Consider the following 24,830-nt stretch of genomic DNA (forward strand, 5'->3'; position numbering starts at 1 on the left):
ATAAACTAATATGTTTCCTTAGAGAGCTGGCCAAATTTCCCAGTACTAGAAATTTTTAAAATTTGATAGAACTAGAGACTTATGTAGAGGCATAAAGACTCAAGGAAACATAAAGCTTTTCTGTCTTTGACTTAGTTAATTAGGAAATGTTAATTTTTATATGATTTACCAATTTAAGTCAATGTTATGAATTATGTAAACATAAACGGTTTCCATAAAAATATTACACGCTACAGCAGTAGTGAAATTGAGTGAATTTGGTGACACTGGCCAACTCACTGTCGTGGACATAATCCAAGAACAATCCAGATGGATTAGTGACCATAACTTCCTAAGAGTTAGCCTTCTATTCTATTAAGTGATTGTTAAATATTTTAAAAAAAGAAACGATAGAAACTAACATTTCTGACTTTCACAATTATAAAATCAAAGTAAAACACATAAAGAAATAAAGACTCTTGGAAAAAACAGTGAATATCCATATTCTCACAGTCAAGTAACATGAAATAAAGTTAATTCAGATTATCCTGTGCTCTTCTGAAAATCAATATAACTGAGGGAATTAAAAGAAGAAAAAGTTATGAGGCCTGCTTGCCCGCTTGCCTCTAAAATATGTTTTTGTTTGCCAAATCATGCCCTTTTCTCTGTTGTGCTGTGGGGTAGCCTTAACCTTCTGGGGTGAGTGAAGAGTTTCAAGCCAGCAGCCTGGACTCCAACACTGGTGTCTGTGCACCCAGGAGAGAGAGTGTAAGAGGACTGATCCTATAGGGCTGCCAGGTGGATTAAGTAAATCAACGTAAGTGAAACATCTGACACTTCCTGGTACACTGTTAGTGCTCAGTATTAATGACGCTAATATCATGAGTCAAGCACTCGGATACTTGATGTATGATTGCATCCCACCCGAGGCCACCTGGTGAGGCTAGGACCCGCCTTAGAGCCTGTGCTCTCAACCCTTCCCTGTCCTGGCCTGTTTTCAGTGAAATCATTACAGGTAACGTGACATTGTAAAATGGCAATAATTCTACAAACATTTTCTAGCCTTTAGACATTAGTACTTAATATTAAACAATAACTGATGAAAATATATTTCAATCTCTCACAGAGTAAAGATAAAATAAAGATAACTAATTAAAACTTAAAAGCTGACCGGGGGTTAAAATGATTTTCACTGCTGTCTCTGGGTACAACGGTGATGAAATGCCTAATAAGGATTTCGCAACCTGCCTAGAAAAGTAATTTGGATTTTTTGCAGCAGTTTCTCATAAAACAGAAGAAATGTCCACAGAACACGTCCTTTGTCCTGGACTCCTGGACTCCATTTTCACGAATCTCAGATCTCCTATTCTCTATTTATCTGGATATTTTCAATATCAATACAGACACTTTCCAGGAAGTGCTACTAACCAGAAACTATCTAGGCTTCAGATTTCCAGGTTCTGAAATTACTGCAGTTTATTGATTGTATAATGAGAACGCAGAATATTGAATTTAACTATAGTAAGAAATATTTGTAGGTCTTTCTCAATGACAATGAATGTCCTCAACTCCTCACCACACCCAACCATTCTGGCCTCATCCTTCTCTAGGTCGGTACTGGCAGTTTCCAACGCTCCCACTGGACCTGGAAGAATGCTGATGAGTTGGAGAAAATCAGGAAGAATTATAAGTAAACCCTAGGAAATGCACACAAAACCAGAGGCTTCTTTTTATCTTTGCACTGCCTTCTGTGAGAAATTGTTCTATCTGGGGCTAAATTTAATCTATCAGATGTGTGATGGTGGGAAAAGATTGATTACAGCTCCTCTGTCGTCTCACTGAATGAGCGAGCTTTTGAACCGCAAATCCGATCCAATCACTCATCTTTAAATCATTCAAAAGTTTTCTATCATCCATTAAAAAAGTATCCAATTGGCTTCATAAGATACAACAGACTCTCCAGGGTGTGTCCCCTCCCCACGTCCATATCTCATCTGCTGCAACTCACCATCTGGAATTTTATCTCTCATCATTAGCATCATGAGGGCCTAATTCCTGATGGTGAGATACAGAGTCTGAAAGCCATGACCATTTGGGCACTGTGGTCTTATACTGACAAACAAAATATTTACAAATCTAAGAAGACAAAATTTTGTTTGTGATTATCAGAATGTTTCCCAGATCTCTGAAAAATCAACCTAGTCATTACTAGAAGGAAAAATTCTAGGTAAAGTTCTACAGAGAATGAGATGAAATCAGATGTGTCAAGTGCTAAGCAGATTTTTGGACACTTATCCTCAAACTCATTTCAGAGGTCCTCAGACTAAATGCAAGCTTAACCTTGTATCTACCGCAGAATAAAACTGTGCTACATTCTATGAAAACCTGACAGTAAATTTTCAATAATTTTGTTAATCTTCCTCATATCTAGTCTTTTTTACAAACTTCCTCCTATGTAAACTTATGTGACGTTCAATATTTTTTCTATAACATTTCTGTCGTAACTCAAATCTCTAACTATACATTACGTAGGGAAGTCCCATGCTCTTGGAAAAGTGTTTCTATGCATTCGTTTAAAATCTTTAGAAAAGAATTATATCAAATAAAAATTGCCACTTTCTCCCTAAGATACCATCTTGAGGACGATCAGCTGGAAAGTATTCTTGTTATTGATTTGCAGATTAACGTGACTTTTCAGTAAACTTGTTAAAATACCTCAGATTATAGTTCTGGGGATCTCAACCTGAACTGGGCACACCCTACTTCATGATTCTGAATAGTTTCTTGATTGCTAAAACTTTCTATAAATAATATATTCATAAGTGGGAACAAAGATGTATCAATATATAACTTATTTTTATTAACATTATATTCAAAATTTTATACCTAAACCCTTGAAAATAGCAATGAAAAATTTATAGCTCAAAAACTAAATAAAAAACTGAATTTTTATTTTATGAGATTTTCCCATTCCTCAAAAAACTGAATTTTTATATTTTCCCATTCCTCTTGTTGAGCAACACTGATGAATTTTTATTTCATGTATTCTCTACTCAGTTTCAACTTAGATTATCCCATGTTAATATTTACCATTTTAGTAGCTGCCACAGATTGCTTATACCTTCCACAACTATTCAAATGCATTCTGCTAACAGTGAAGAGTTCAGCTAAGTTTTGTGAAGAGATCAGTTATAGAAAATTAATATCACAGTTGTAGTAAATTAATATCCCAATAGGTAATTAAAATACATGAGAAATGAAATGCAAGCAACAGGAAAAAATGAATGCTATATCAACCAGAATAATAGATAGAAGGCTATTTTTAGTCCAGAGAATTGATGAAATGGGTATTAAAAATGTAATTCTGTGTGAATCAAATTAAACCATCTTTAAAACAAATTAAAGTATTATAAACTATATTGTGTTCGATATTTTTCAGTATTAGAATGCGGTTGCTAACCCACCAGGCTCTCTATAACTGGAGGCTGGGTACTACACAGAATTAAATAATATGCATTTTCCCATTCAAACATTTCTAATTTTTAAAGATATGAGTAAAGGATACTTAGATGTCCACTTATGAAACAAGCAAAAAAGGTCCATAGTTTTAGGGGTGAAGGTGCCATTATTAATAACAATAAATGTATGAATGTATATTAAAGAAAGGAGAACAAGAGGGAAAGGAAAAGGGAAAAGAAAGCTTTTGCAAATTAAAATTAGAACAGGAAAATCTTTTTTATAATTTAGTAAGCTTGGAAGAGAAGGTTAAGCAAACCTCAAATCTCCCACAAAATAAAGCAGCAAAAAAGAGAGTGAAAATAAAAAAGATTGGAAAATTATAAGATCAGAACAGCACTGGAACATATAAATAATAGATGGTTAGAGAAAGAGAACAGAAGTGCGAGAAAGAGAGCAGAGAAAAATGGTGGAAGGGAAATAATTAACAAAAATTATAATAATAATCCAGAAGTATTTCCCAGAAATGAGACACCTTGGTTCCCTGATTGAAAAATAAAATCTCATAAAGTATTTGGAAAAATACTAACACCATGACACATCATTATGAACCTCATAACAAAGGATCAATGCCAGGCACTATTGCAAACGCTTTGTTTCTACTTCACTAGCAGGTTGTGAAGATTAAATGAACTAGCGGGCTGTGTGTGTGTAGTGCTCACACGCTCGTGTGCATATACCACGATACAGTACCCCTGCTCTTAGTGTTAATATTGTATTGTATAAACACTAATGTAATACACCATTAGACTGTGCTATTATGAAATAACTCTTTGAACACATGATCCTATTGGTAGAAACTATTATAATTGCCATTTTACACTTGAGGAACTCGAAGGACAGAACAGTAAAGGGACAGAGTGGGAACTCAAACACAAGTCGTCCTCCTTCAGAGCCAGCACAATTAACCATCACACAATACAGGATCCTTAACTTAGGGCATGAACCAAGAGAGATTCCCAATAAATTAAAAAGCTGAAGATAGCAAAAGAAATTTATGAAAATATAAAAAGAACTTACAAGAAAATATTGTAATAATCTTGTGATGAAGAAAGACTTATTTCAAGACACAAAATCAGAACACCAACACTTGACTACAAAATTTAAATACTTTATGTAGCAAAAGGAAATTAAACAATAAGATGCAATTTTTCATCCTTCAACCTGGCAAAATTTTTAGTCTAATTAATATCCAGATCATCTAATGTTAAGACACAAAGTACTCTTATACCCTCCAAGTGGGAATGTAAGCTAGTGCAATGCAAATTGAGTTTATATCAGAAACAGTGGCATAAAACCACCATTAAAATTTTTCTTTTTTTGACAATTTGAAGGATGAAAAATTACATGTCATGTTTAACCATTTTATGTAATCTTAAGCCAAATTACATAATTTCACTAGCAAGTACAAATACCTCCCAGAGAAAAGGTCACGAAAATAATAATCCCTAACAAAAGAAAAGGTGTCACCTACATTTTCTGATTCATGTCTCCTGATTAATTTTAGTTATTATAAAATGAATGGACTATGGACTGAACTGTGTCCCCCAAAGTTCACAGGCTGTAGCCCTAACTCCAAATATGACTGTATTGGAAATCGGGCCTTGAACGAGGCAATTAAGGTTAAATAATATCCTATGGGTTGGACCCAGTTCTAACAGGAAAGTCCACACAGAGGAAAGCACCAGTGAGGACCCCCTGCCAGCCCAGGAGAGAGTTCTCACCAGGAACCAACCCTGCCAGCACCTTGACCTCATACTGGCCTCTGGGACTATGAGAAAATACATATTGTTGTTTAAGCTACCCAGTCTTAAAGAATTGATATGAGGATTTTTAAAAATAATATTTCTAAGGTAGTTAGCATAGAAATATGTGCTCAATGAACAGTAGTTATTCCATCATGGCTTTTCGTTTCCAAATCACTTTCTGTCTGCTTTGAAACCCATGGTCTTCATTCCCCGCTGGTTCAGATGCACTGAACCGAGCCTCAATTCCCCCCAGCAAATCTGTTCAAGGGTCATGGAGCTCCCGGGACCCTGGAATCCTCACAGGCGTTTCTGGAGCACACCCCTAGGGGAGCACAAAGATCGACCAAAACATAGTCTGCTTTGGACTGTAATTAGAACTGAGGAAAATGCAAATACAACTTATAGAAGAGCCACTGACTACAGGTCCTGAGCATTTCCAAGCATGACTAATACATGGTAGGTTTTCACTAAGAGAGTGGAGATGGCCCTTGTTGCTTCTACCTCCTGTCTGGTCTCACCTTTTACCTGGCTGCAAGGTAAACATACAAGTTTTAAACATCCCATAAAAACCTGCTGGCCCCAGATTCACTGCAGTGAGAGCCCCTTAAGCCCTCTGCTTTGTACCCCAACTTATTCTCCCATTCCCTCCTCCAGCATCCGGGCCTGATCTGCCATCTGCCCTCTCCTAACAAGGGGTTTCTAGCCTCGGGGATCAGCATCCCCGCTGTGTCCACCTAGTCCTAACTGTTGCTGATGCCTTGGTCCAGGCTGCTCCCTTCCTCAGGAGGCAACTGTTCTATTTGGGGCTTTTTCCTGCTTTGTTTTGTTTTATTATTTAAAGGGACGACACTCTTTCCTGTCCCCCAGATTCTAACAAACTAATAAAACACACAAATTCACGTAGCATTACTGGGGCATCACCTCTTACCAATTAATGACCACAAGTTTTATGCTTTGGGAATCTTCTGACTTCCTTCCAAAACAACTTCCTTTATATTTTATGTAAAGAATAAAATTGGTGTTAGTAAGTATGGAAAAGTAGAAGCTGGCAGAAAGAGGATGAGCAGTGGTAACTGTACCAGGCAGCAAAGTACTGCTTTATCCCTCAGGAAAGAGAAGATACCTACAAGAGCCTGGCATCCCTCACTTTTTCTCCTAGGTGTGATGTGAATCTCTAGTCCTGCATTCCGACTTGGTAGTTATTTTCTACTGCATTGTGTTCCATCTAGTTTATTCCCGGTTTGAATCTTTCATGATGCGGCAGGAAGTTTTCCTTCTATGGCTAGAGTCACTTCACCTTTCTTGTCACGTGGTATTCTTCAGTTTCCAGGAGAAGTCATGTAATTTTGTTAGAATAAACAAATGTCTTAAATGCCTCTGTATCCAATATATGTCCTTCCTTTTGGAGTGGACCCATGTTTCTCCATCTGGGGCTCATATACTTGCCATGGAGGGAAGGGGGTAGGGGACGGTATGAAGTGTCATTTCAGAGTATACTTCAAACCACCAGGTAAATATGATATGTTTCTCTCCCAGATTGTCAATGTTACCTGAATATATGGGTAGAAAATATTATTTTCTATTAAAACAGACATGAATATACAATGGAGTAGAAATGAAAATTCAAAAGGACGTTTAAGATAGACTGATGGCTATGAACAAATTTGTTACTTTTAAATTGCAGCATTCCCCAGATGCCCAGAGTCTGTCTTTCAGGGGATGGTCCGGAGGGGAAAGTTTAGGAAGGATTTAAATAGGGTCTCTGTTGAGTGGAATGAACAGGTCTAGTCCAGCGAATTTTTAATTTAAGCCACAAAGTTGATTTGTTTTGTTTTGTTTTCATCAACGGTGCCTCAGGGCACAATTCAAATAAATGTTGAGAAAATGATTAATTACTTTTCTCTTTTGTTCTCATACTCATTGTTGCCAAAATCAAACAGCACTTATTAAGCCTTCATGTGTTCAGCTCTGATTGAGGTATGTTATTTTTGTGATAAGCAGAAACAGCATCATTTGTGAACTGTCTGTAAAGAAATGGTTGAGGTAAGAAAAAACATCATTTAATCTCCAATTAGACTAGAAATTGTTTGTAGAGGAGACGAAGAAATCTTCAAGATGACCTTGAAGGAAAATAATATTCCAAACCTGTCACAGTGAGAACAGCGTACTGCGAGGGTACACAGAGTAAAGACATTGAACAAGAAAATGGACAAGAGTGTGGACACATTCAGCATAGAGAGAAGGGATAAAAACTAACATTTATTAGGTACCTACCATCCCAGGTGTCTTCCTGTATGTTGTTTTGTTTAACCCTCAAAATACCTTAGGAAAGTATGTTCTTTCCATGCAAAAAAATGAGGCTCAGAAAGGGATGGTGGAGCTGGATTCTGGACTCAGCAATTTCAGAGGCTTTGGTGGTGGTGTCTACACACTCCGTGGAGCAGAGGTCTCTGGTGATTGTTGAACTGAAGTGTACAGTTCTGTAACCAGCTCTTCTAAGCTGCGCTGGCGTCCTGCTCTGATCCCATACAGCACTGGCTGTGTGGACCCTTCATTTGATGTTTACTGTTATCTATCCTTGTCTGATGATCATTCCCAAAGCAGCTTGTGAACTCTGGAAACTCAGGAACCAAGGCTTCCATTACTTTGTCTTCCCTGTGGAGTCCTGAACTATTTTAGTAGATGCTTGGCAAATTTTAGTTGCATGACTGAAGTTTTACCCCCAAGATTCTAGATTCTGTGTGCAAAGGCAAGGACTCTTCTATATTCATGACTCAAACCTTAGCCTTTAGACCACAAGTAATGTGAATGAAAGGTGTGCTCTCGCATTGCTCTCTTTCAGATATTTCTAACATTTTTTAAAATGACAGGATAAAACCCAGGCCAGCAACATGGTCTTAATATTAGTATTTCCAACTGGTTTGTGCCCATGAACGCCAGTCTCTCCTCTTACGGGAACTGAACTATCATCCAGCAAGTCAATGGTGAGATAAGGAGGCAAACTGTTAAAATTTTAAGTGGTGTTCCCCATATCGGATTAGTGTATCACAACCTTGTCACATAGGCATCATGTCAAAAGGCCACCTCCTTAGGGAAGCCTTCATGGACTGCCCCTATGGATGGCCATGCTGGAGAGAGTCCCTCATGGCATCTGTCTCTTGCTGTGGGGATGCATTTAACATGTATGAATTTAATTGATACACATTGATTTAATACTCAAAAGCACCATATTATACCATTATTGTCATCCAGAATGTGCAGATAAGGAAACTACGAAACTCAGAGACCAAGTAAGTCTCTCAAGATCAGTTACAACGAGTTAGCCACAGGGGCAGCACGTGTGCCCAGAGCTCTAACTCCTAAGTCCCCAAGCTGATCTCGCCTCTAATGGCCGAACCCTCCTGCCTACCCCCAGCTTTGTCTTCCTCATTGCCTCCTCAGGGTCCTGCAGCAAAGAGAAGACACACTTAGCTGAGATTTTATGAGAGTTTGATGATGGAATTCAGCTGGACCTTTGAATCAGCTGTCGGTCCAATTACTGAATCAGTAAGGAGATGTGAGAGATGGCAACGGCAAGGCAGCCCTGCCCCCCTCAGGCCTGAAGGAGCACAGAAAGGAAATGGGGTTTCTGGACCCTGGGAGAGGGAGGGAAGGGAGCAGAAAGGTCTGGAAACTCAGAAGCAGGAGGCTGGGTGGCAGAAGCGCAGGAGCAGACTGGGACGGCCTCAGTAGGAGACGCCCAGGCCTCTCCTCCCAAGCACAGGAGCAGACAGCACGGCCTCAGTAGGAAACGGCCGCTCCTCCCTGACCTCCCGCTGAGTCTTAATGAAAGAACCAGGCCAACGGTGAAACTAACATGATTTTTATCTCGAAAGCAAGAGTTTGCTCTCACGACTTTTTAACACTGAGGTTCTACCACTTTAATTACCTTTTTATTGCCCAATGCATTTGCATTTCCTCCCTGGATCCCAAGCTTCAGACTCGACCCGGATAGATTCCGAGTCACCAAACACACCTGACGATGAAAAGTGGCTTAGTGCATGACCTTGCGAACGCCAGCCCCTGAGGAGCCTGAGGAGATGTTTGATGTTTCTGTGTTAATCATCTTCCCTGGATTCCTCACCACAGAGACGAGAAAAAATATAAACCAAACTCAATAGTCTCTTGCTTTGAGTGAAATAGCTCTGAGAGGGCAGAGCACACCGTATCTATTTTTTCTTCTCTCCCCACTGAGCTCATCCAGCAGATAATCATTCTCACGTGTGAAGAATTACTGACTGATTAAGAAGGATGGGGAAACCCCTGGAAGTTCACCTGAAGCCCTAGAACGCATCCTTTCTCCCTACGTTGTTAGCATTCTTCTAGTTTTCCAGTAATCATTTCTGGATTTTGCATTAAACAAATTTCTCGTCGCAGGGGTGCATCTGAACTATAAAATCACAGAAATAAATTTCCTATAAGACTTAACTTTGAGGCTATTTTAGTAACCATGAAGGTTTATCGTTTGGGTTAACCATATCATGAAGTGGGCTCAGTTACTCACAAACCCTCCAGGTGAAGCCAGGGCCTGGAACGCAATCATTGTGAAAGATTCTTCCTGATAATTGATGGCGACGGGTTAGGATAAAGTGTAGTCTGCCTGCTCAAAAGGTTTTTATAAGTATGTCATTTGCTTCTGTACGCTGAAAAGTGAGTCTCAAAGAAAAGAAAGCGCTTACAGGCTCTCCAGCAAAAACAGCTTTTTTTTTTTTTTTTGGAAAAGCTTTTTGTGCTTTTGTTCCAAAGGTTGAAGTAGAGTACAAGTCTGAGATCCCTAGCTCTCTGGCATCCAGAATTTTTGAGAAGACACACTAAGGAAACTATCGAGCCCTGCATACATTTTTAACTCACCAAGGAACCAAGCGCCGTTTCTCCATTTTTACCTACTCACCTCGCGCTTTTCGGAGTCAGTTTCTTGGTACAGCTCTCCTTCCTTTTTCTCTCTCCAGGTCACGGGTTCGGGTCCTCGAAGATGTCACGCGCACAGACGTTTCCCAGCTACGCCTCGGAGCAGAGCGAAGAGACACAGCCGTCCTTGTCCCGGTCCAGCAGCTACGGCTTCAGCTACAGCTCCAGCCTCATCCAATGACACCCAGAGAGATGCTGAGACCAGAGAGACAGTCTCCGGACCTGCCTGGGGGCCATCACGCCCTCTGCCTCGCGGAGGACCAATTGCAGGGAACATTGAAATGGGTTGGGTCTATCCCCGCTCCCAGTGGAAGGTTAAAAACTGGAGTTCTGCTTCCTTGATTCCGTGGCTAAGTCCTTTATTTATTGAGTTTCTTGCAGGGGAGTCTATGTTTTACAAAAATAGAATCCAAATCGTCTGAACAGTCATTTAAACAAAATCCTTTGAGTCTGACAGTAGCAGAAGCCTGGGCAGGGTGAGAAGTCGCCCACGCTGGACTATACCTGGGTGAAGGCATTGCCCCTGTCCTCCTGGCTCAGTCGTCCCACCTGAGGAGAGGTCTGTCCTTAGACAGAAAGGTGACCCACCACAAGTTCTGTGGCTTGGAGGGTTTCGACAGGGACAAATCCAGTAAGCTCTACAAATGGCATCACAACTTTCCATATAAATAAGCCCAGTGACAAGGGAACACGCCCACGAAATTTAGAACACACTCTTAAGCAGGGCCCTGTAGCTCTATTCTGTGTGTGTGCTCTGTGTGTGTGTTGTGTGTGTGTGTGTGTCTGTAGACAAATATAGATATGGATATTGCTGTATCCATCTATAACAAGTATATATCAATGTGTGCTGAGAGTGACAGCATATGCTCACTTAAATTGTTGAAAACTGTTATTTGGTGCATTTAAATTAAGATTGTTAAGTTGAATAGCTATTTTTAAAATAGTGCTGTAAAAAAAAAAAGGCTTCTTATTAGTAAAGTATTTATGTAGTCATGTCTGCTCCTGTGAGAAACATAGGCGACGATGTGAAAAGGGGGACCACTTCAGAAGCGAAGGAACCAGTCTGGCTGTCCTGCACGTCACGTCACTGCACTGTCTTTCTGTTCAGTAATCCCTTGTTGGTGACGATGTTTCTCCCTTTGGCCCCCTCTGAGCTACGTGGGGAAGATTGGGTGTGATCCTCGATTGGCTTTCCTTTAACCTCAAGGAAAAGAAGCACTCTAAATGACAATCTGTTTAAGAAAGAGATAAAAGTACACTTTAAATGAAATCAGACATTTTGCAGTCAGGAGACCAACAGTAGGGACAGGACTATAGGTATCATTTTATGTGTCACAGATGCTGTTCCCGGAGAGCCATCAGGGGCTTGTAATTTACTGTGTAACCAGAATTGGCTGGGCTTTACTTTCCTTTTACTGGATATGGGTTGGCTGGGATTATAAGAGAAAATAGACCCCCCCCAAAAAAAGTTTTTTTCATTCCTGAGACTAATGACAAACCTACTAGATTTAAAGGGACGTGGTGATTTCCACGTGAACTGGGGAAGTTTGGCTAATTTGGGTCAACATAGATATTTTTGCCCTTAGTTTTGGAGTTTACTCAAGTAAAAATAAAAATCATTCTGCCCGAATTATCTGATGCCACGTGCCTAAGACGGTCAGCTCATAAATACTCCGAAGGTGGATGTAAAGAACAGCGAGCCCAGGTCATGTAAGATGAAAACCTGATTTTTTTTTTCAATATCAAAAATTTTTTAAGCTTTCAAAGTTAGTCTGTTGAAAGGGTACCTTTTTTGCTGATCTGTGATAAGGCTTTTTTTTCATCCATGTCCATAGCTTGAATGCAGAGTCACAATTCATTGTGGAGAGTTACTAGTGGTAAAAGAGGTATTCAGTCCCTCCGTGATAAATTTGCACTTATATCAACTGCCTAGATTTTCCACACATCAGATAAGTCTGAAAATGCCCTCAAGATGCTAATCATAAGAGTTAATGTGGCTGTGAAAAATAATTATCCTAAGCTTTCAGGGATAAAAAGAAAATTACTCAAATGCTCTGCACTGTGAATTTTGCTGACACAGCAGAATAGCGGACGACTGGTTCCTGACGACGATACTGCCTTCCCTGAAATCCCAGCTTTCAGGGTTGAACACCTCTGAATTACTTTAGCACATGGCGTTTGCTTTTGAAATGCCGCTAGTGAAACACACCAGAGCAACTCCCAGCTGAGACCATTTGAGCACAGCTCCCAGTGGTGCCACGCTCAAAGCAAGCCTCTCGTGGCTCACTCGGTCGAGTTGTTGCTTACAGACCACAAGTTTCTACATGGAACTTAGGGGGACAGATCCTCAGGGGTCCTGGTATATGTCTCAGCTTTATTAACGTGCCAGAAGCACAGACAGCGGGTCCGGGGGCGGATTCTGCTAATTGGACGAGTCTGCTCTTGTGTCTGTTTGGTGGGAGACACGATTCCCGCATGAAGTAGTTTCCAGAACACTGTTTGCTTGTGATCATTACCAGTGAGTGTAACTGAGGGGGTCCCAAAGATCAGGCATAACCTTGGGCCGGTTCATTCAGAAAATAATGTCATAAAAAAGAGTCAGAGAGAAATTTCCTTCCCATGTCCTTAACCCAATCTCATCACAATGAGAATAATGCTGTAAAAGATTTCATGATAAATTTTTGGAGATTTATTCTAGCATACTCCTCTAACTATACTTAAAATTGCAGCTAAGTCAAAATTGCTAAATGACCAGATAGAATTTACATTAACCTAATATACTTGGCATAAGGCAATGCACACTGTAATCAGTGACAAGCAGATAAATATTCTGCAAAAACCAAAGATGAAAACTTACTGAACCGGTCTGCTGGAAGGTCATAAAACCAGCACCAGTGGAGTAAGTAGAGTGGTCATAGGCGTGTATCCAACTCACTCGAGCTTGTAGGTTTTTGACTGAAGATGCCTCTACGCTTTGCAAGCATTTTTCTCCCTTCAGAAATTGTGTTCTTCTTTAATATACATGTGACTTTTTCATTGTGAGGGAGTGACTGCTATGAACCAAAGACATCTTTCGGCTCCTTCTGAAACTGACTCAGTCAGCTTTCCATCCAGATTTAGACCGGCGGACGATGATGGTCACAGTTTCCATATCAGGTTGGAAGAAAGCAGTGGTCAAGGAACCCAACACAAGTCATAAAGGATCTTCTGAGAGCAGAGAAAGCCTGGAAGACGTACACATTTCATGGAAAGATTACCTAAAGGGATTTATTTTTTATGTCCCCAATTTTTTGTTCTGATAATATTAATTGTTGTACACGTGACATTATATTTATGTAGAAAAGTACAAAATAACTTTGACCCAATGGTTTACTATTCTGGTGGGAGGGAAAAGAAAACACTTCTTTCTCTTAGTCATCAAACAATGATGATGATTAGCACTCAGAACTAATTTGTTTATGCAATAAATATTTATGAATCAATAGGTTTTGGCCACTGCCACAATTTGAACTTAATGAAATAAGAAATATATATTTACTTATATATTAAGGAAGATGTGGTTTGATAGAGCATGTGAAATAAAGTGAAACGTATTTATTAAAAGTAAACCTCACCTTTTCCAACAAGTAGTAACTATAGTACTAGTTCTTGTATCTTGTACAATTTTCCTCTGTCTTCATTGGGCAATTATGTTTGAAAATAATTTATCACCTATAAAATGGTTAACCACTTATTCTTTCTGTCCAGTATAGAAGCAGTGGACTGATAAATAACTTTACACTGTTAGTAGTTTCTATAAATCCAATTTATTGCATGTGGTATCTTTATAGTAGATATTAAAAACATCATAAAAATTGATGTCTGCCCCTCATTCTTTGGCCAATATCTCAGAAAACTCTGTAAAAAAGCATGATTACACTACTCCCTTGATTATTTGAGCCACTTACTAAAATGGACCATTAATGCTACAGTGAAAACAAGCTAAGAAAATTATATTCTTGTAAAAACATTGTAGTCCAGATTTGATTTTTACAATACATACAGCACAATAAATGGGCAGTATACACTCAGTGGGGCTGAGCTTAGGCCTTTAACACTTTGTGTTTTATAGCAAACATTATACTAAAAACTGCTCAAAGTGAAAATTATACATTTTCTCCAAATCTATCATGTCTGTCAATACCTTGCAATTTCAAACTGCTTTATCAATCATTAACTATACTTTATAATCCCGGAAACTTGGCCTTCTCAAAATAGATAGAACTTTGCCACTAGACCTGTGTTAATAATTATAGTAGGTGATACACCACACAAATGAATTTCTAGCCTATGAAATTTATGGAGTGCAACTTCCCATGGAGGGGGTAGAGCAAGAGGAAGGGAACTAGTCATTAGGGCAACAGTTTAGATAAAATTACAAAAACTCCAATGAAGTGTCCAGTGTTACACTGGGACTCTGCTGTCTTCATATTCTGACCTCAGTTCTATGTCACAGACATGGCCTTCTTTACTAGTTTCACCTCGTACTAAGTATGCAATTGAAAGAAGACATAGGTTGTATCAGGTTTTGAAGTTACCACAGAAAGACAACACATATCAAGTATGCTTCCTTCAGTTTAGTGAAAATTATTGCACACAAAAGAATGTATCATCACAAAACACCCATGGTTAAATGTCTCTTCAGTGACACGAGCATCAGTTTCGTATGGTCAACCTCATCTGAGTTTCAACATGATGTTGACACTGTGACACTGGCTGGGGACTAAATAAGAGGTCAACAGCCTCACATGTGAATTCTCTATCAATGTATTCGAAAGATTCACCCACTTTTCTTCTCTGAAACGACCACAAATGCTTCCATTTTTACTCAAGAATGTAAATCTTTGTTGTATCACTTCTACAATTATTACAACTAGGTGAGGCATGGGATAGTTCATAGACTCTCGGGGAAGTATCATGAGATGTTGGACACATTTTCTAAATAGATGGAATGCTAGCTAGCTCTGAAAGCAATCACGTACAAGAAAATTTCCGCTTTATGTTCTGCTCAGGAGAAAACCAAAACCCGTGGGTATTGTAATTTATTCAAAGGCAAAGAAAATGGTCAGGAATAGTTTTGCCTCATTCCAGGCTTCTAATCCAAGAATGTTTCCTTGACTCCATGTCATCTCCCAGTTAGGCATGGTGGGAGCGAGAAATACCACATGACCTCTAAATAAATAGGCCCTTGTACATTGAAGGGTTTCTTCCAGTTTTTCAGATGTTCCTCACTCTTCCTGGATTCATCACCACGATATCAATAGAAAGGCTTGATGAGGCAATTCATTAGACTGGTTGTAGGTCATGAATGATTAGGATAAGTTTTATTACTCCTACACTGTCTTCGAGTTCTTTGTTGGAAATTCAAATTTATTTATCCTGAAGCGATAGTTGAACAACTATAAAAAAATTAAATAGATGTCTATGTTTTGTATTCCTGCTAGTTCATCATATTATAATTGTGATTATTATTTTGAGGATCTTTATCATTCTGTAGCACTTTCGTTTAATTATTTATGGCATTTGTCACAACTTAGATAATAATATCCAAGCTACATTTTTTTCCATGTGAACTCAAAAAGCTTTCATTTTCAATTGAAATTTGGGAAATGGCATTTTTTACATTAAAATACCTTACACATCAAGTTTTTTCTTACACACTTCAGTAGACAATTATTTAAATTAACTTTAGATAAATAAATAAGTTAAAATTACTAAATAATATGAAAACCACATTTTCCTCGTGATTTTAGGACATTTTTCCCAGTTGAAGATTTTAACGTCTTGTTAAGATTTAAAGGAGAGGAAAAATACATTTTTAACTGAAATATACCAACTTCCTTCTAATAATTCAGCTTAATAAGTTTTCATTTTACCTCATCTTCTATGTCTGCTACCCTGGTCCATATTCCATATTCTGGTTTTAAGAAGAATGAGTGGATTAAAATTTTCTAATAGTTATTTTGGGAAGTTTAGTAGTGGATGCAGTTAACTTCCTCAGTCTGCTCCCTGATTTTAGGACAATTTGAGACTTAATGAGAACATAAAATCAATCCTTTCTGTAGACACAGAATCATGGGTCAAATGGAGCAAGGTCTCCACACTGTCCCTGTAGTTGTGTTCATGTTGGAATTTGATTGTTATCTTAACACTCAAGTGATCGACAGCCTCGTAAGAGTCACTTATTTTCAGGAATCAGAAATTTAAAAACCCAAATTAAGGAGAAAAACAAAATTGAGATGATGATTTGAAAAAAATTTTTTTTTAAGTCACCACATGATTTCTCTCAAAGAAAACATTATGAGTTATGAGAGGCTTTTTACGGCGTTTCAATATCATTAACTCTTTGAGGCTGAAAGGCAGGGAAAATGAAGAAGAAAATGACAGAAGTATCTTGATATTAAGTATGAATCAGAAATTAATATGATATAGGTCAATATGAAATAATTTGATTAATAAAATTGAGATTTACATATATATTGCATAATTCAAAGAACAATGCTTTTTATTATCTAAAAGAAAATATATATATAAGTGGGTGGAGTTGGGGGAGATGGAACTCCAAATTTTTGTGATGACCTGAAGTAGAAGATTCTTTCCCAGTATAAGACCCTATAATTTTAGTTATAGTAAGCAATGTATAAATCACAGCAACAAATCAGTCTACCCCTTGACAATAAATGAACATGAAAGCCAGAATCACCTTTACTGAAGATGACAGGAGACCTCCCAGGGTCTGTAGGGGCCTCAGTTACTCTCTCCACACAAGCCCTAACACACACACACACACACACACACACACACACACACACTTTTGACGATTTACCTACACTATATATTCCACTGAAATACTCTTTTTCCTAGGTCCACACAGAATTATCCCATCTTGTAAAATCCTTATCCCTATGAATCTTCAAAATATATTAAAATTATGTGCTGTATGTCTACTTTCCATAAATTCTTTTAAATTAATTTATATATACTTTGTGAAGTCTTATACTGTACATTGTAAACAAATGTCAATTGTCATTGATTAAATTTATTGTTTATGAGTACTTTGATAAAAATAACTTTGGATGCTAGGCCCCTGTTAAGAAATAAAATACCCATTGCAAACTTGCTTCTATTGGAAAATATGTGATTTGACATTCTTTATTTTTAATCACAATCTATCCCAGATAAATAATAGTTCGGGGACGTCTGGACTTAAATACTCATTGGGCCACCTTTGGGAAGGGAATGCAAAGAAATAGCTGCCCCTGGAAACTAAATGTGAATTTCTGGCAGAACAGAAAATATTATTATAATCTGGCAATAATAAAATTAGGAAATTAAATTATTTTAAAATCTGTCTGTGTGATTTTCCCCCTTGGTAAAATACATGAAATGCATAGTTCAAGAATTACCTTTTTCTGAATTCATAGTTTCTATATCTCAATCCTTAATAGATAAAACGTATTAATGTCTTACTCATAATTCTAAGAAATTTACAAATGATATTGCTACCAGGAGGAAAATTTATACTGTGCAAGATTAAGTTTCCCCCATCACTTAAAAAAAGGTAAAGCCGTTCAAAACTACTACTTTACACGACAACTTTGCATGATTGAGACTTTGAATATCTAACTTGATGGTTTTTTACTCAAGAGTTGTTTAATATTGTTGGCACTGTAATATTATATGATTTCCTTAATTTCTGTTATTGAATGATGAATTGTAACTATGTAATTAAACAGAATTCTGGCAATCATATTCTGCTAACCTTTAAAATGTCAATTATTCCTTCACTTATTGGCTTGCTATTTTTAAAATAAAGTAAAAGAAGGCCCTTTATTAAATGTAAGGTTACTGAGAATTTATTATGCATTTTCAGTGTTTTCCTTATGATAATAGAATATAATTTTTATTAGGTTGACTCTGGTTTGGTGGAATCATAGAATATTAATATTGAAAATGACATTGGTGGTTAACACATTTTCTAGTGAAGTCACACCCAAAGTTTTTAAGTGGCTTTCTCAGTGTCACACAACCAGAAAAAAGTTTTTCCTCCGGAACTATGCTCACCCTTTAATAAAAAAAAGAAAATTATTAAAAATGAACATTTGGTAGACAAAGGTTTAATATCCAAAGTGAAATGTGTGTGGTCATGACTGTACTAGACACCAGTAGCTTCTTTATTACTTTCCATCCCATGATATAGAACCTGTGTCACTTGGATTTAGACCACAGAATCTGTTCCTGAAACTTAATCTTTAAATATTAGCTGGATATATCTTATTACTCTACCAAATTAGTTGGGAGTATTTTTCCTTTTAGAGAGTCATGTCTTTAAAGAAAGGGTGGGGCTTCCATAATATCAGAGAAATCAAAACGGGTGAGGGTCAAGCGGTCAGTCCTAGTGCTAAAATGTCCTGCTCCAACCAGGTCTGGACAAGGTCATGAATTTGAAGAAAGCAATGAAAAATGTATGAGTGCTTTCAATTCTGTGCAGAAGGTAGAAGGTTGGAAAATACTTAGGGAGTGGCAATGATGATGCAAACACTCATTCTTTCTAACTGCTGAATGAAATACAGCTTATTCTGGATATGACGTTTTTGTGTTAATTTCATAACAAATTGGTGATGTGAACTTGATAGATTTTTCTTTTCCTTTCTATCACTATTAAAATCATGGGGATTATATTTACCGGGCAAAGGGTCCTTATGAAAAGTGCAAGGTTTGTGTAAGTTTAGAGCTGACATAAGAGAAGATATTTAATAAATGCATGTCAGAGGGCACGGCCCAATAGCAATTACTATGCTATTTTTGTAATATACAAAGAAAAGCAAAATCAAATAAGTCCCTAAAATGGCAAAACTGCTATTTTTATTTCTAAGTTATTCAAGAAAAATAGTAGGCAAATATACCTAATTTTGATATCCATATGGTAAAATTTTAAATCAATGTTTGAGCAAGAACTGGATACAGTACCTAAATATTCATGGAAACATGAACTATCCTAGTATCTAGGTGTTTTAGGAAACCGGGCTGCTGATGTATATGATCTCAAAGGCTAGTCAGTGGCTGAATACTTACTGAATGCTTGATATTGACAAGACACGAGTAGAGGGCACCCGGTATCTCTTGGCCCTTGTTCTGGCCTCCTTTTAATTACTTTGGATACACAGCAGTGCCAGGCGGGCACTCTGATGGCAAAAGGCTGTGTGGCTTTCCACAGAAGACCTGAGATGGCAAAAATAAAGGAGTGAGGGAGGGAAGAGAGACCAGCCTCGTCAGCTTCCTAAATCCCTTTCTCGAAGCTGTCTCTGCATTTCTCTCTTCCTCCTTCCCCTCTTCCCACCCCTTCCCCTCCTCCTCCTTCTTCTTCTTTCTCAATCCCTCGCTTTTTCTCTCTCTCTCTCTCTGAATAGCTAGGCCTCACTTTTTTTAATCACAGGAAATTATTAGGCAGCATAGTCTAACATAACTCCAAAATTACCTCTTGCTATTTCTATTGTATAAATTTTGTTAAACCCGTTTTTCTAAAATTCCCTATTCCTCTCGACACAAACGTGTACATAAGACGAATATGGACTCGCCATCACTGTCTATGTATGTGTGAATTACAGAAACCTGTTCTACATCTCTTATACTCTTCTGAATATTTGCAAACTTTGATTATAAGGTAGCTGAGAGAAAAAAAATACTCTTTCAAAATTCAATTTAAAAAACATTAATTGAATCTTCTAAGAGCTGGGAATTCAAAAGTGAGTAAGACTTAGATTCTCCTTTAAGGAACTCACCATTTAAGGAAAAGTATGCATTTCAAGTCATGAAGTAGGTATATCCAGTCTAGCGCTGTTCAGCCAATGTTGCTTGACTTAATAAACTCCTTTCTTGTTCCAATATCCATTAAAACATATGTTTTAGGTAGCCTGCTGTTTCTGAAGTTTATAGTTTTTTAACAAATGTAATTCTATTTCAGAGACCTAAATAGACAGAGCTTGATGTCCAAAACAATAAATATTAAGGCCATTAGCAGAACTAATCCATTTCACTCACTCTAACTACAGCCACCTCACTGTCAGCAAAATAATCTAAAGTAAAAATGCCGCAAAGGATATACTGTGAACGTTCTGCTCAGCTCTGCACCCCCCACCCTCCTTCCCCACCACCTGGCCCTCTTTCTCAATACTGAGAGAGGCTGGCATTCTAAATCCTAAATTGCATGGACCATTGAGAGAGCTAAGAAATGTAACTAAAATGAATCATCATAAATTTAGAAATTGTAAGTGGGATGACTAGGTATTATATAGGAAAGATTGTCCACAGCTACTTTTAATATTGTGCACAACTTAGACTGATTGGGGGTGATATTGGATATCTCAGGTAAAATCAACATTGCATATAGTACAAACTATTCACTACATACATGAACAAAATGTAATTATTCCATCCTTCGTGTGACATTTGTCCTTTCCAACTCTTCAACAGAGATGTAAAATGTATACATATCCAAGAGGCACTATTCCCCAAAAGAGATGTTATATCATGATGTTTGACATTTTAAACAATAACATTTTTATGCTATACTTAACTGTGTGTTGTAGAGTTTGGGGCATTATTTTTAATGTATCAGAACATTATGAGCTCTCAAATAATTCAGGTCACTGCTGAGAACTCGAGTAAAAGAGATCATCTCTGTCTTTTTTGGTTCCTGTCTAGACACCATCTTTTCTTGAAGCTTAAATGACATGGGATTCTTACAATAATAACTGGTGATTATTATTAACGATGTTCCCTAATCTGGAAGTGATGGTAACAGGTCTTGGGCAGTAATGGATTGTTTCTTAGTCTAACTTAATAGAAATGTTCAACTTCAACACTGCTTCTATTAACATGTAAAGAGAAAGAGTTTAGAGTTTTAGAAGAAATTGTTCAATGATCTATTCAGAAAAGCTTTGCAATGTTCTGGTTTATGGCCATATGGAGTGAAGAAGCTATAGGGCTACTCTGACTTGGATCCATTGTTCATGTTAAAGTGACTCTTTCACACATTTATGAAAGCATATAACTAGCACTGTGTAACGGGCCCTCAGGATGTGTGGATCTCCTTTCTCAAGTTGCCATTCTGTTTTGTTTATCTTGCTTTGCATTGTGTTTTCTTCCACTGAAGCCTAACATTCGTATGTATATATACACCCTGATCATGCTGTTAGTGCCTTGTTTCCTCTTACCCATGCATTCTTCTGATTCTCATTTACCTCCTGTGCAACTAATCTTTAAAATATATACTGAATACATGTAGCCAGGGAAACACTTTCCTTTGACTTGCATTTATTCCATTTTAGCATCATCCAAAAAAAGTCATGAAATCTGGTGCCTCAGACTGTATTCTGGGATGGATGGGTGTAACTGACAGTTCCTCTGACTTAGTTTGTGCTGACTGTGTAGACTTGACACATTATTTTCTTCTCGTGGCTTGAGATGGTATGTCTCTTTACTACCTTTTGCTTCTTTTTGGACTAAAAATTTGATAAGGTCTGATGTTGACCTGAACAGTCAGGGAAACTGAGTATGATCATATGACCTCATACGAATCTTCAGATTGTATTCTATATTTTATTTGTGCTCAATTTTCATAGACAGTAAGTATTTTGTCACGTGGATCGGTGGCCCATGAAAGTGGGACAAAAATAAGTATGGAACAGAGAGAGTCAGATGGGTCAGAATCCAATGTCAGGCCACCCTAGTGAAGCGTCACAAAATCAGGACAAAGAAACAGGCCAGAAACCAAGACAGTAGAAAATACATATGCTACAAGTATGTGGGGAAGGACTTCCAGGTTTAATGCCAACATAGAAAGAGCTTGGCAGTGGCCATGATTACAACAAGAAAAAACTGAACAGACTAAAAATCAGTGACTTTCCTTGGATCTATCAGAGAACTGAGGTCACAAGGCAGACCTCCACTGCAAAATCTGCAGAGACAGACACATCCAGACAGCTACCGCAACCAATATCTCCTCACCTGGAGCAGAAGCTCTGAGGCCGTCAACTAATAGGAACACCTAAATGGTGAGCTGGATGAATTGCTGAACATAACTGTGGACTAAGCATGAGAAACTCATGGAAACCATAGTCTAAGAGGGACCCCGAAAGCCACCAGAGTCTCACCATGAGGATTCAAGAAAGATTCCCTCATGGACCTGGCCAGGGAAGGGGCAGCATCACTACTGTGAAATAAGCCAAGAGCCTTCTCAGTAACAAAGACCTACACTCCAGAGGAAAGGACTTTGTCAGAGCACAGTTCTCAAACCTAGTCCCAGCTCCTGCAGCCTTCCTGTCTCACCTGAGAAAGAAAAATAAAAATCATAATCATAATAACATAGTTAACAGTGGCCAGGCTGTCATGGAAGTAGACTGGAAACTCTGCAGCCAGGGATTGGGGTAGAGGGCAAGAGGGAAAGCAATTCCGCCAGGGAAACATCTGTGAACTTAACAAAGTCATAGGCTGAGACTGAATCATACAGTAGTAGAACACCCTCCTCCCCCGCCACTTGCCATCACACCAGTAGGGGTCCAGTATAATCACAGCAGACTGCAGACAAAAGAGCTCAAGAGGGAAAATCTCTCTGAGGAGTACCTAGGAGTACTTGGTACACTTTTTTCTTTTTTGCTCTTTGTGAAGTCTCCCAGGAAGGGAAGGGGGCACATGCGAAGCTCTCAGGATGCACTTTGTGAACGTGGCTGTGTACGGGTGGGGAGTAAAGTGCAGGTCCAGGTAGAGGCTCAGGCAGAGAATCGGCTGGGATGTGCTCAGTGTCAGGAGCAGCTAAGAGGACAGCAGAAAATGCCCAAGATGCTGCCAGGAGCATTCATTCCAGAACGAGCCCGATGTCTTCTGATCTCAGGAGCTCCTGGGGTGGGGGAGAGGATGGAGAGTCCTTGGATGGGAAACACCTGGGCGCCCCAGTTGCCAGAGGCCCTTATTCCAGACTTGTCAGTATGCAGTCTGGTCCATGCCATCTTTCAAGCAAACCCCAATCATTGTCAAGGCCTCCCAACCCTCAGTCAGAATCACAGTGTGCTGAAGTCTCACCCCAAAGGCACAGCCAGCTGTGGGGACCAGGCTCTGGGCCAAAGGACACACAGGGGCAGGACTGACCAAAGCCAGGGCGGGGGTATGTACTGCACATGTGTGGGCCGAGAGTGTGTACACTTGCAGAGCATTCTGGGCCACAGTGAGGACTCCTGGGGGCCAATCCAATGTCTGCCATGGTCCAAGCCCATAGCTGGAGATATATAGGACACGCTAATACAATTCAAAAGAAAGCTGGAGCACCTGTTTAAGTTTAGACAAAGCAGACTTCAGGACAAGGAATGTTATCAGGGATAAAAAGGGCATTACATGTGACAAAGTGGTCAATTCTCCAAGAAACACTGACAGTCCTAAAAGTGTATGTTCCTAATAATAGAATACCAAAATACACGAGGCAAAAGCTGATAAAACTGCAAGGTGACACAGTAAAATCCATAACTGTACCTGGAGGCTGCAGCATGTGATAGAACAAGCAGGGAGGAAATCAGAAAGAATAAGGGTGACCTGAACAGCACTGTCAGTCAGTTTGATCTACTGAACATCTGTAGGATGTTACATCCAGCAGCAGAATGCACACTCTTCTCAAGCTCACATGAAATATTCTCCGAGGTAGACCATATTCTGGGCCATAAAACACACCTTAATACATTTAAAAGAATAGAAATCATACAAATGATGTTTTCAGACTACAACAAAATTAAATTAGAACTCTGTAAGACAAATACAGTAGAGAAATCCAAAAATATAGAGAGGTTTATAAAGCATTTTAAAATAACCCATGAGTCAAAGAAGCCTCAAGAAAGATCCAAAAATATTTTAATTAGATAAAAATAAAAATACAGCTTACCAGAATTTGTGGGATGCAGTGATATTTAAAGCATTAAATGCCAAGAATGGAAAGGAAGAGAAATCTAAAATCAATAATCAAAGCTTACACCTTAGGTAACTAGAGAAAGAAGAGCAAAATAAATCTAAAGCAAGCAGAAGAAAGAAAATAATAAAAATTAGAGCAGAAATCAATGAAATTGAAAATAACAGAATAAAATCAATGAAACCAAAATCTGATTCTTTGAAAAGATAAAAAAAAAAAATTAGTAAGGTCAAGCAAAGGTAGTCAAGAAAAAAAGAGAGAAGACAAAAATTACCACTATCATAAATAAAGAAGGATCATAATTATGGATAGCCAATTGAAGAAACAATTGGATGTTAAAGGGTAATAAGGGAATAGTGGGAACAACTCTATGCTAACAACTTGATAACAGATAAAATGGGCCAATTCCTTGAAAGGCATAAACTACCAAACCTCACACAAGGAAAAATAGACGAACTGTATAGCGCTACATCTATTAAAGAAATTGAATCAAAAATTAATAAACTTCCAAAGTGAAAGTACCATCCTACCAAACATTTATGGAAAAAAATAATACCAATTAATTCTCTACAACTCTTCCAAAAAACAGAAGCAGAGAAATCATGTCTAACTCATTCTATGAAGTCAGAATTATCCTAATATCAAACCAG

General features: G+C 38.3%; 1 protein-coding gene across 1 annotated transcript in view; it reads left to right on the plus strand.

The window, feature by feature from the left end:
- Window positions 1-11,181, plus strand: part of DOK6 (docking protein 6) — a 243,776-nt gene extending 232,595 nt beyond the window's left edge. Inside the window, exon 6 of the mRNA XM_060027789.2 lies at window positions 10,232-11,181. Within this exon, the coding sequence (XP_059883772.2) occupies window positions 10,232-10,371 (140 nt within the window). The 3' untranslated portion in view covers window positions 10,372-11,181. The remainder of the gene's footprint in view (window positions 1-10,231) is intronic.
- The last annotated feature ends 13,649 nt before the right edge of the window (window positions 11,182-24,830 follow it).

The sequence above is a fragment of the Delphinus delphis genome, chromosome 13 (genome assembly GCF_949987515.2).
Source record: "Delphinus delphis chromosome 13, mDelDel1.2, whole genome shotgun sequence".
In the NCBI taxonomy this organism is placed as follows: domain Eukaryota; kingdom Metazoa; phylum Chordata; class Mammalia; order Artiodactyla; family Delphinidae; genus Delphinus; species Delphinus delphis.